Raw genomic sequence first — 12,788 nt, forward strand, 5'->3', positions numbered from 1 at the left:
GATTCTAGGCTTAAAATAGAAGCTACATTTAGTGTTTATTTACTATGGTGGTTATTGTGGGTTAGTGTTCCTGTCACTGAAAGACACAAAAATATCTCTTGTTGGATATTCTGGAAACAGGTCTATACCTCTGCTGTATAAATTCACTAGAACTTAGATTTTAGCTTTTTGTCTGGGAGCTTGTTCTTTGTAAAAAGTGAAGCCTTTTAACATTGAAATTAATTTTCTCATTGCTACCTATTGCTGTATTTGCTAAGGTTTTAAAAATTTAGTGGTTGGAGTTTAAACAAAAATTATGTTTGGGAAGTAATCTGGGAGGAGGGGAGAGATATTATATGAACAGAGATCGACCCCATGTTGATAATTATCGAAGCTGGGTGATGGTTACTTGGGGGTTCATTTTACTGTTCTACTTCAGACTATATTTGAATATAGGTTTCATAATAAAAAGTGAGGTAGAGAGGGAGGCTACTGAGAAAATTTAATTCTGTGGGTTTCTTTGAAGGTTTACAAAGTCTTCATGTTGGTAGAAGCATTGTCATAACCAACTTCCTCATATGTAATCCACTTGTGATGTCCACAGAGATATAAACAGGATAGGAAGACATAAAAAAAATCTAGGGACTGTTTGCAGTATGTTGGTTGTTGCACTATTTGGTAGAATTCTTTTGCGTTGAATACTACTTTTATTTTACAGTTTAATTTTTAAGTAATCTCTACAACCAACATGAGGATTAAAGGCACACTCCTGAGATCAAGAGTCACATGCTCTGGGACGCCTGGGTGGCTCAGTTGGTTAAGCCATGGACTCTTGATTTGGCTTAGGTCTTGATGAAGGATTGTGAGTTCAAACCCCACATTGGACTCTATACCCAGTGTGGAGGCTACATTAAAAAAAAAAAAAAAAAAAAAAAGGAAAGAAAGAAAGAAAAAGAGTCCTATGCTCCACCAACTGAGCCAGTCAGGGACCCTGAATACTATTAAATAATTGATCTGACTAGACCTTGAGAAACATGTTTCTCTATGACGATTTTATCATGATGGAATATGCATCTAGGTTTTTAAACATAGCTTAGTGCAGTGTTGTAGAACTGTCTTCTCTCTCCTAAAGTTCTTGATATTGGAGCGCTTACTATTTTCAGTATTATTTGGGTGGAGAACTAGTTTATTTCTCCATTTACACATTGGGTAACTGAGACCTAGCTAGTATCTTTCCTGACTTGTACTATCCAGTGGCAATCAGTATCTTTGTTTCTTTAATCAGTATCATTTGTACTCTGAATATTTGGCTAAATTATTACTTAGCATTTGGATAAGTTCAACAACTTCTGTCCTTCCCTACCACCTCCACAAAAGAGTTATAAATACATTAAAATGATCATTTTGGAATCAAGGTTCTATTTATTTATCCCAGATCATATTTAAATTATATATGTTGAAGAATCAAGAGCCATGAAAAGTTGGGTTCAGGGAGGCTTTAGTAGCAATTGGGAAAGCTGTTCTTTTTAGTCTTTTTTCCTGTATTTTTATTTCTTTGCTTTTTTTCCCCCTCTTTGTGAGTTCAGTGTGTGTTTTGGCTAATAGTTTTCATTGTGAAATAATAATGTAGGTCAGTGGTCTTAATCATCCCAAAATGTCCATTAAAAGTAATAAATAAGAAACACAAACATGAGAATAAACTACTTCTTTTAAAAAAGAAAAAAGCTCCTCATCAAATATTTTCTGCCTCTCAACTCTTGTGGTCCCCTTCAAATTGTAAGTTTAGACTTTTATACCAGTAGCACAGCAGGGTTTAAAATAAAGAATTTTTCACAGAATTGATTTTGCCAGCATGAAATCTGCAGAAATCGATCTGTTATCTTCAGAATGCTGCTTTCCAGCTGCACCATGGCTGAGACCCTAGGCAATGAGTGGAAGCATATTTGTTTGGTTTCCTAAATGCCAAGAGGCACTTACCTTCCACACCATACAATTTGGTGTGGTTAGCTGCCCATCTCATCTGTTTCAGAGGCCAGGAGTTGGTGGGGAGGGAAGGGATTCAGATGAGGTTTGAGTTGTGCTAACTACTAGTTTGTTTGGCTTTTTCTCCCCTACTTGTTAGACTTCCAGTAAGCCCCTGACCACCCTTCGAATGGAAAATGTAAAATACCTTTGATAATTTGGGCTGTAATATCACCATTTCTCATATGTTATTCCCAGTCCAGATTTTGCAAAGAGGTTACTTTAAAAAAGCAGACAGCTGGTCCCCTTGGATTTATAGTGGATCCTGAATTCATTTGGACTTTTAGAAGAGTTCTTTTAGAGACCATCATCTTTCTCCATCAACATGAAAGCAAACCCATACCGCTTGGAGTTATATTTTTTGATGTTTGTTGCTGCAGCTCTCATAAAAGAGAATGCACTTCTTTTGTGTTGTCCCTCCCTTTCAGAACTTGTTGAATGTCACTTATATTAGGCACAAGCCTGGGAACGGATCCTGGGGTAGGCGAAGCAGGGACTGAGGGAATATTTGCCCCCCTCAGTGAATTGAGAAGTGTATTTTAAGGCTTTTAGGGCATGACTGCCTCCTTAAGTTAGAGTATCTTCTCTCTGACTTCCCTCAGCTAGGCCCAAGTTGCTTTTTGGCAGAATTTCAGTTAAAATTCAGGTATTTAAAAAAAAATTCAGGTATTTTTATTTCCCACAAGGTCTTCTACTTTGCCTTTTTGTACATGTCCTAGATTTACACAGTCATTTTTCTAAGAATTTTTATTTTCCTTTTGTCCCAGGTATTTACCACCAGAGTGTTTTGTGGTTGGGAAAGAGCCACCAAAGATCTCAAATAAAGTTGATGTCTGGTCAGTGGGTGTGATATTCTACCAGTGTCTCTATGGAAGGAAGGTAAGGGGCAAAGTCCGGGACGGCAGCCTGACGTCTGTCTTGGGTGGCACGTGTGCACACTGGCATGGTGTTGGTCATTCTCTTGGGAATTAATCATTTAGTTATACAGAACGGAATCCTGAAAGTTGTGGTTTGAAGAAAATACAGACAGTAATAAAAGCTTTATGCATAAGCAGAACTTTTCAACCCTAGAGTACTGAATGAATTCCACTGGCTATTGAAAACATGCCTTTTTGCTGTTTTCAATTAGATCCAGGATATGTTTTGTTTTTGATAATATGTACAAGGAATTATATGAAATAGTTTATTTAAAGTGTAGAGTCATCCCCAGGAGCCACTCGTTAAGGTCTCAAGAACTGAAACTTGAAATATCTACAGGACACTATTCCCAGTCATCCCCATTAGTTAAAACTATTATTAATAAAAGCATACTCTCTATTTTCCATACTGGGGATGTGTAGTGTTAGAAAGTATTCACTGTCTGTTACCTTTGGAGCAAGGTGATAGACCATTTGGACACATCGTAACCTAGGTGGTAAACCATACCTAATGAATTCTCACATTTGTGTTTTCCTTAAGAGCATACTATCCTGTAAATAAACATACACACTAGGATCCAGTGTATATATACTCAGATTTTTATTGTCAAGTATGAATAATTGAAGTTTGTCAGTGGTCCCGACAGTGTAGGTTGTGGGTATGAGCCATTTGAGAGTTCTACAGCTCCTCTGGACTCTTAATATTTTTATTACAATTCCCAGACCAAGCTCTTAGTTCAGATTTCAGCTTCCTCTAACTTCTCCTTGGTCTTTGTTTCTTTATCTTACTTCTGTAATATAGGGAAACTATTCAGAACCAGCCAGTAGGGGGTTATTATTTTTAAGTAATCTCTACACCCACCATGGGGCTCAAACCCACGACCCTGAGATCAAGAGTTGCATGCTCTACTGACTGAGCCAGCCAGCCGCCCCCCCTCCCGCCAGGGGAGTTAATTATTATTTATTCTCTCTGATAATGTGTAAATGCTGCTGACAATGTTGGTAGAGGTTACGTACAAAGAATTGTTTGTGATCTCTCAGTTGAAGCACTGTAGAGATGACGCTAAGCTTGAACTTCTAATACTTTATTAGAAAATTGGGGTTCCTGGGTGGCACAATTGCTTGGGCATCTGACTCATGATTTTGGCTCAGGTCAGAATCTCAGTGTTGTGAGGGCCAGCTGCTATGCTCCCCTCCCCCGCCAGCTTGTTGCTCAGTGAGGAATCTGCCGAAGATTCTCTCTCTCCCTTACCCTCTGCCCCTTCCCCCTTGACCCCTGTTCACTCTTGCATGCACACTTGTGTTCTCTCTCTCTCTCCCCTTCTCTCTCAAGTAAATAACATCTTTTGGGAGGCAAAAAAAGAAAATAGCACATTGGGGGCACAGATGAAGCCACTAAGTAGCCCTAGCTCTCCCCCCCCCCCGCTCTGCCCTTACTTCCTCTGTTGTTTCCTATTCTATCTCTCTTTACCTGTGTCTTGGGTCTGCCAGTGGCACATGTATGTAGTACTTAAGCCTACAGGTATCATTCAGGGCGGAAGAGGTTGCTGGTTCCTGCTGCAATGTTCTTGGCTATAAGCAAAGCTGAACAGAGGTGTTATGATATGGCCGATGCTGCTTCTAGTCCCAGCTCTGCCTTAATCTTGATGTTGCACCGTGAATATGTTACTTCAACTCTGAGCCTTTCCACCCCTCACCTGAAAAAAGCAAGAGTTAGAGGAGACCATCTTCGAAGTTCTTTCTAGCAGTTCTCACCAAGGCATGTCTTCTTTCCCTTCCCCGTGGTTTTTTTTTTTTTTTTTTTAATTTTTTTTTTTTTATTTTTATTTATGATAGTCACACACGGGGAGAGAGAGAGAGAGAGAGGCAGAGACACAGGCAGAGGGAGAAGCAGGCTCCATGCACCGGGAGCCTGACGTGGGATTCGATCCCGGGTCTCCAGGATCGCGCCCTGGGCCAAAGGCAGGCGCCAAACCGCTGCGCCACCCAGGGATCCCTTCCCCGTGGTTTTGAATTGTGTTCTCTTTCATCTTAACGAGAGGCCCACCTCTGTTTTGTTTTTGTATGATAGCCTTTTGGCCACAACCAGTCCCAGCAAGATATTCTACAAGAAAATACGATTCTTAAAGCTACTGAAGTGCAGTTCCCGCCAAAGCCAGTAGTAACACCAGAAGCAAAGGTAAGCTATAACCCACTGGTCAGCAGGAAACGACTGCTTTGCTTTCTGTATTAGTTCCCTGGGTAATAGTGGATGGATTATCAGTATAAACAGATCCATCTTAGATGGTGAAAAATAAATGCAAGAAAGGGTATGGAGGGGTGGGAATTCATTTTTTGCTGGCTTGGTCAGGGAAGGCTTCAGTGAAGTGATATGTTGAGCAGTCTTGAATGATGTGAAAGGTATAAGCCATGTGTAGGTTTGGGAGAATGTTCTAAGCCAGAGAAATGTGTGAAGCTGAGATGCAAGTGCAAGCTTAGCAGATCCACAGAGCTGGTGGAGCGGAGGGAAGGGTGGTGGGTAGGAGAGGTAGCAGGGCAGATGGTAAACTGAGATGGAAATACTTGAAGGTGTTACTCAGGACAGCTATGTGATCTGATTGCCGTTTCAAAGGCCTGTGTAGAGAAAAAATGCAAGGTGGAATTATTTGACCAGTAACTATCCTGTCCAACCTTAGGTAATTCATTTAACTCCCCTTTCACATCTCACTAGGAAGCATTCTTTTTTTTTTTTTTTTTTTTTAAGATTTTAATGATTTATTCATGAGAGGCACAGAAAGAGAGGGGCAGAGACACAGGCAGTGGGAAAAGTGGGCTCCCCACAAGGACCCTAATGTGGGACTCAATCCTGGATCCCAGGATCACGCCCTGAGCCAAAGGCAGGCAGACGCTTAACCACTGAGCCACCCAGGCATCCCAGAAAGCATTCATTTTTTAAGGCCAAGGATCATGAAGCTTATTTCCATGACTTGAATCAAGCAGCTACCTATAGGTGTTTTTGGTTTGGGAAAACCAGGATTGTTGCTATACTTTTGTCCTTTATTAATTAAACATGGAAAAAAGAAAATCATTACATCGCATGTTTATATTTTTAATGGATTTTTTAGACTATATTTTTTAGAGCAGTTTTAGATTCACAGCAACACTGAACAAAGTAAAGAGTTTCCATGTGTTCCCTGTCTTTCCACATGCACAGCCTCCTCCACTGTCAACATCCTGCACCAGAGTGGGACATTGGTTATAATCAATAGACCTATATTACAGCATTATTATCAATCAAATATAAAGTATGGCCTGAAGGTGATAATGACATTTTAGATTTTTAAAAATCAGTTCATTTATTTAAAATAATTATGAGACTCTGATTAAATAGAACTCTCTCCTTAAAAAATAGGAAAAGATAGATCATCTGCTTGAGGGCCTTTGTGATAAGAATTGTAAACACTGAGCCAGTGGGGCCCTTCACACCTAGCACAAGGAAACTTCCATGTTGGTAGTCAGTTAGGATTCTGAATGAAACCAAACTCTGTATGATTCCAGGTCTGTAGTCCTCGTGGGGAGACAAGTCCTGTGCAGGTTTTCCTTTACTACTTAGGTGTGTGTGCACCTAATCATTTGCTTGATGATCTTTCAAGCAAGAATGAGATTCACCAGTCTGTGACACACTGCAGTGTTAGTGTCAGTCTCCTCACCCTCTCTGTGGTGGTGGCTTGTCATCACAAGTTTTCACTTCCTTAGGAAGTAGAAAGTTCACGTGAGGCTATGGTTTGTACACACAGGACCATGAGAGTAGATGTGCCTGGGTAAACTGACCAAGGCAGAAAGAGTGGTTTTTGTGTGGGTCTTTGTGCTTTGGGAGCAGAGATATTTAGAGGTCAGGTGGTGCCCTGTTCCCCCTCAGGAATGGCTTGGCCACCTCTTTCGGGGAAGTAGTCTGTGGCCACAGAGTGGTGCTGCTGCCCGTGCATCTCCTTGCCTGGTCCTGTCTGCGTGTGCCCAGTGACTCCTGGGAAGGGCCTGGAGCCCCTTCTCTGTAGAAGACTTCAGTTCCGGGCCCTGGGCCCTGGCAGCTGCTGCAGAACCTCAGGGTTCACCCCAGGGGCACCATGATTACGTGCCTCAGGCTTCTTCAAGAATCTTTCCTTTCAGGCGTTTATTCGACGATGCTTAGCCTACCGAAAGGAGGACCGCATCGACGTTCAGCAGCTGGCCTGTGACCCCTACTTGCTGCCTCACATCCGAAAGTCGGTCTCCACGAGTAGCCCTGCTGGAGCTGCTATCGCATCAACATCGGGGGCGTCCAATAATAGTTCTTCAAATTGAGACCCACTCCTAGGCCGTGAACTGTTCAGCACACACAAGTGGACAAATGGCATTCAGCAGCGGGTTTGGAACATAGCGAATCCGAATGGATCTCATGAAACCTGTACCAGGTGCTTTTATTTTCTTGCTTTTTTCCCATCCATAGAGCATGACAGCATCGATTCTCATTGAGGAGAAACCTTGGGCAGCTCTGGCCAGGCCTCGTAGGAAAAGGCCCCGCCCGAGGTTCCGGCGTCAACGGCCACTATGTGTGGCTGCTCTGAGTGAGGAAAAAATTAAAAAGAAAAACTGGTTCCATGTACTGTGAACTTGAAAACATGCAGACTCAGGGGGGTCCCTGATGCAGTGCTTCAGATGAAGAATGTGGACTTGAAAATACAGACTGGGCTAGTCCAGTGTCTATATTTAAACTTGTTCTTTTCTTTTAATAAAGTTTAGGTAACATCTCCTGAAAAGCTTGTAGCACAAAGGCTCAGCTGGGGATGGTGTTTGACTTCGGAGGAAAAAAGTTGCTATTGCCCGTTAAAGGCACTAGAGTTAGTGTTTTATCCCTAAATAATTTCAATTTTTAAAAACATGCAGCTTCCCTCCCCCCTCTTTTTTATTTTTGAAAGAATACATTTGGTCATAAAGTGAAACCCGTATTAGCAAGTACGTGGCAATGTTCATTCCAGTCAGATGCAGCTTTCTCCTCCGTCTGGTCTCCTGTTTGCAATCGCTTCCCTCATCTCAGCAGGGAAAGCATCGAGTGGGAGGACTGAGGTGTGTGGGGCTTTTGCCGTCGGACAAAGAACGAGGTTAGAAGCCCGCAGCTTGGAGTCTCTAGGTTTTCAACTCTTCACAATTTGAACACTTGACGGTTGTCCCTTTTAATTTATTTGAAGTGCTATTTTTTTAAATAAAGGTTCATCTGTCCATGCAGTCCTCTTGGATTCTCTGAATGTAGTAACTATCAAAAACTGTTCCAGAGGTAGGCAGAAAATGGGCCGGGGAGCCAGATGCTCCAGGGATCAGGAGGTCCTACCCACGGTCTCTGTGTGCTTGCTAAGTGGTGTACCTTTCTTGTTAACCACGATATTAAAACTTGATCAGCTCATAAGCTTTCCTCTGTTAGATCTTTTGGCAGGAAACAACCTCCAACCCTCTAAATTTTGTGGGTGTGTGCTGGTGTATGTGTCTGTGTGTGCATGTGCACATGCACACACGCTTTGTCTAACTCACTTTAATAGAATAATCAAGTGGAGTTAAAGAATCGCAGGGAGATAGGTATTTTGAATATGAACATTCTTTTGGAACTTAAGATTTTATTATTTTTTTTTCCATTTGGTTGTTTCTGAGATGTGTGATCAACTGAAGACGGAGCTGAAATGGGAGATGCATGGCCCCACCATGCCCTTGAAACAGCAGAGCACTCAACAGTAGAGAGGGGAGGAGACCAGAGCCTGAGCATGTGGTAGCCAGCTTGGAATGTTACTGACATATGTGGCAAGAGGGCTCAGCCAGAAATATTTAAAGATGCAGCATTCAGGCATGCAAGTTCCCTGGGCAGGGGGAGGGAAGTCAGGAAGGGTAGAGAGCTCTCAAATAATTCTAGCCTTCTTTCAAGTGTGAAAAATGTCCCTGGTGACACTTTCACTGGCACCTGTGTTGGTTTTGTGGCTCTGCCCTGCCCCAGTCCCCTCAAGGCCAGGTGATCTCAGGGGAGGATGGAGTGATCCCAGTTGGAGAGATTATGCCAGGTAGGGACTATCTTACAGAACTCTGAATGGAAGGAAGTCAGTCCCGGAGCCCTTGGTACCCCCAGATTTCCAAGTTATCACAGATAATTTTTTCCCCTGATGTCCATTTTATTGTGTTTATACACTTGTTACACACTTGATATACATGTGTGTTGGGGGGGGGGGTACGTTTTTTTAACCATGACTTTCAAGCTATTAAGCAGAGGTCCCTATGGGTCTCAAAGGTTGAACAGAGCCCTGGAAGGATGGTATGTGCATATGTGAAGGGATGGATGAGTCGAGACTAACTCAAGAGTATTAAGTTCTATTCCTTGTTTTTTTCTTCTCATTCATTGATCTTGCAAGACCTTTTTTCAAAACAAAACAAAAAAAACTTTTTTTAAGGTTGAAAGAATGCTGCATCTTTAAGCCTTCCCTCTAACTTCCTGCCTCCTCCTCCCCATGGGCTTGTAAGTGGAGCTACAGGACTTTATTTGTTGATCTACCTTTTCTGCCCTCGTCCTGAAGAAGGTATGCCCTCTCTCCTCAATCCCCTTGGGTCTAGGGCCTGGTTGGAGCTCACTAGGCTTGCTTGAGTCTGGGCAACGCCTCTTTCCACTACGTGGACTAGCCCCAGAGAACATGCAGAATGTGGACTTTTTCTAGATTTTTCAGTAGCCAATGAAATCACTAAGTGGGGTTCTTCCATGACATTTTGTTAATATGGGTTTCACTTTTTCCAAGGATAATCCCTTATTGCCACAATTGATTTACTTTCAACAATGACAAAAAAAAAAATGTATTAATTTGTAATTAAACCCAGCCAGACTGTTTTGGACTTTCCCAACTTGGGGGGTGGGGGTGGGTGGGAAGGATATTAAAATAAGTTTTAAGAAGTGAATCTCCCAGCCTCTTGATTTTACTCTAGTTCTTCAGCTTCAAACAGGGTTCTTTTTTTTTTTTTTTTTTTATTTATGATAGTCACAGAGAGAGAGAGAGAGGCAGAGACACAGGCGGAGGGAGAAGCAGGCTCCATGCACTGGGAGCCCGACGTGGGATTCGATCCCGGGTCTCCAGGATCGCGCCCTGGGCCAAAGGCAGGCGCCAAACCACTGCGCCACCCAGGGATCCCTTCAAACAGGGTTCTTAGCATCCAGGGGGTGGGTAGGTAGGAAAATCCTGCAGCTGAGTCCCAGTGGACTTTGCAGGCATGTTGGCAATGTGTTGATTCCTACAACACCTTTTGTAGTTCCACTGTGCCAGTAACGAAAGCTTGTTGGTGGGAAGACAGCAGTGAATAGGACAGGGAAGGCCTAGCTGTTAGCACACAATCCAGGGCTGAAGGCTCTGGGCCCCAAGAAAGGAAGGAAAACAGGTCTTTGATGGGAGGGAATTGGGCTCCGACTTCCCTAACAGAAGATGGGGCAGCTCTATATGAAACTTGCCCTTGAGAGCCAAGCATACCCCACTTTTGTGGCTGACCCAGACACACCAGCTAACTGCCTTAGAGGATTTGTGGCCCTCCTTCCTCTAGCACTGAGGATAGGTTTTCCTTCAGCTGAGAAGATGAGCAGGCAAGGAGCTCTTGTGTTTCTTAATTTAGAAAATAATTATCTTTAAACATAGTCATTTGTAGAATCCTAGAGCTAGAAGTAAGCATTGAGTCCAGCTCCTCGCTTCTGAGAAGGCAAAGTTTACAACTAGCTTGACCCCCACCTTGGTGAGTTTTGCTTTCTGAGAATCTCTACCCCCACCCCCACTTACTCACCATTCTGCTTGCCCAAGCTTGCTCTGTCTATAATTAAAATCAGCCCTGGGGTAAGTGGAGAGACATGGTACACATACTAGTTGAGGTATGGGGGAGTCTCTGCTTCCTAAAATTAGCTGTTCTGTTTTAATTTCTTAAGGCAGAATTACCTGATGATTAAGAACCTGGGCTCTAGAAGTAGGTCTGGTTCAGATCCTACCTCTGCAAGCTTCAGGGATGATTCCTTGCATGGTTGTTGTAAGGAGTAGAAATAGGGTATAATAAAATGCCTGGCATGTAAGAGGGGAATCGAAAAATGTGGTTTACAGAGATCACAAGATCCAGTAAGAAAGATTGCTGGGCCTGAACCCATCAAGTTTGCTAGTGGAGATTCAGAGCCCTTCTACTTGCCGGGTGGTCAGGAGATCCTTTTGCCTTGGGTAGGTGACCGCAGTCTTTGTAGGAGCCTTCCTCTTTGGTTTGAGATTCCCTATCTACCTTTATCCTATGAGGTCAGCAGTCTCCTCTGATCCCAATCCAAGACTGCTTCTGGCTAAATCTGAGAGGAGCATCTGGCCCCCAGGCCACCTGGAACCTGTTAGGAATTAATGCTTAGTAGCCCCTCCCCCAGTCTGTCTCCCAGGCAGCTTCAGCACTGAGGGTCACAAGTCCTGCTGATCCTCCTATCAACTGCAGCAATAGGGTGGGCCAGTTGGAGAGAGTGACCATCATGCCTTGTCTAAAATTCACCCAGCGGGAAGGCAGACATGAGTTTATTTTCTGTGTTAGGGATAAAAATCTTATCTTAAGCTTTAGGCTGTCCTAGGACTAATGTCATGCGTCTGCTCCTTGCTCCTTTACGAGGAGCCTCAGGAGTGCCCGTACAACACATCCCTTCCTTGTACTGGTGCTTTGATACTTAACCGTACATACAAGAATCATTCACTCCTTTAGGCAAAGCTTCTCACCCTTGGCCTTCTTTAAAATACATATCAACTCGCCAGTACCTTATTGTGAATTAACTTAGCACGTTTTTCTTTTACCTGAGGGGTCCAGGGCTGTGGGAGAGAGCTGCGACCTGGGCTGGACCTGGGTGGGCTTATGAATACAGCCTGGCACTCTGAATCAGGGGTGAGGAGAGCCTGGGGCTGCAGCTCTTTGGAAAAGGTGAGGGTGGAGAGGGTTAAGTAGGGAGTGGTTAGGGACTCTGGCTGCTGTGGAGCTCTTGCGGGTGGGTTGGGGGAACCTGCCAGAGGCTGGGACCTGGTGAGGGTAGAGAATACAAGAGCCCTATTGTGCTGGGGTTGCTCAGCAGGGGCCCAAGACAGGCTGAAGTCAGCAAAAGGTTGTGTGTGTATGTGTGTGTGTGTATGTGTGTGTGTGCGTGTGTGTGTGTCCCCCTAGGCAAGAGACCCCCATGATATGAAGGGGTCAGAGCAGCTGGCTGGCTGGTCTCAAGGGAAGTGCCTTGTCAGAGAACTGGGGTAACCTCGGCCCTCAGTAGCTTCCTGGCACCTGTAGTTGGGCACAGTGTGAGGCATCAGCAAAGGGCACGGGCTCTAGCACTGGTGCTTTGTAGGGAGGTTTTGGCTGTGTTGGCTTCACAGCTGAGGTATAGACAAGGTAGGAGTATCTCACTGATTTTACAGATGAGGAAACAGAGTCCCAGAGAGATTTGGTAACTGGTAGTAGGTAGAGCAGCGCTGAATGGGCTTGAAATTTTTGTGAGGTGGAGCCCCTGAGTGCCATCCTTGGGCAGAGTGCTGTGGGTGACGCTGTGCCCTAGGTCCCAGTTGGAAGCTCTCTTGCCCTAACCTAGGGCTCTACTCTTCCAGACTCCCTCACAGCTAGCCTTAGAAGTCTAGCTGGACCCAGCTGGCCTGGGCATCAGCCTTGCCTCTGCGGTCCTGGGCCATGACTGAACTTAGGGCAAATAGGGGCATGGCTTCACAGAACTACAATCTGATCAGGCCATCTCTGCAGATGAGGAAAGGAAAATCCTGCCCTACCCCAGCCCTGGCCAGCTCTGTCTTCCTGTTCCTCAATGTCCTAATGGACAGGCAGGAATGGCCCCCTCTGCCTTGG

At 44.1% G+C, this 12,788-nt stretch overlaps 1 protein-coding gene across 3 annotated transcripts in view; it reads left to right on the forward strand.

Annotated features, from left to right (window-relative positions):
• TLK2 (tousled like kinase 2) overlaps window positions 1-9,850 on the forward strand; it is a 117,579-nt gene extending 107,729 nt beyond the window's left edge. For all 3 annotated transcript variants that reach the window (XM_041725164.1, XM_041725162.1, XM_041725163.1), the window contains 3 exons: window positions 2,769-2,880; window positions 4,990-5,097; window positions 7,065-9,850. In XM_041725164.1, coding sequence (XP_041581098.1) covers window positions 2,769-2,880; window positions 4,990-5,097; window positions 7,065-7,238 — 394 coding nt within the window. In that variant the 3' untranslated portion in view covers window positions 7,239-9,850. The remainder of the gene's footprint in view (window positions 1-2,768; window positions 2,881-4,989; window positions 5,098-7,064) is intronic.
• The last annotated feature ends 2,938 nt before the right edge of the window (window positions 9,851-12,788 follow it).

Source organism: Vulpes lagopus, chromosome 12 (genome assembly GCF_018345385.1).
Source record: "Vulpes lagopus strain Blue_001 chromosome 12, ASM1834538v1, whole genome shotgun sequence".
NCBI classification, from domain to species: Eukaryota; Metazoa; Chordata; class Mammalia; order Carnivora; family Canidae; genus Vulpes; species Vulpes lagopus.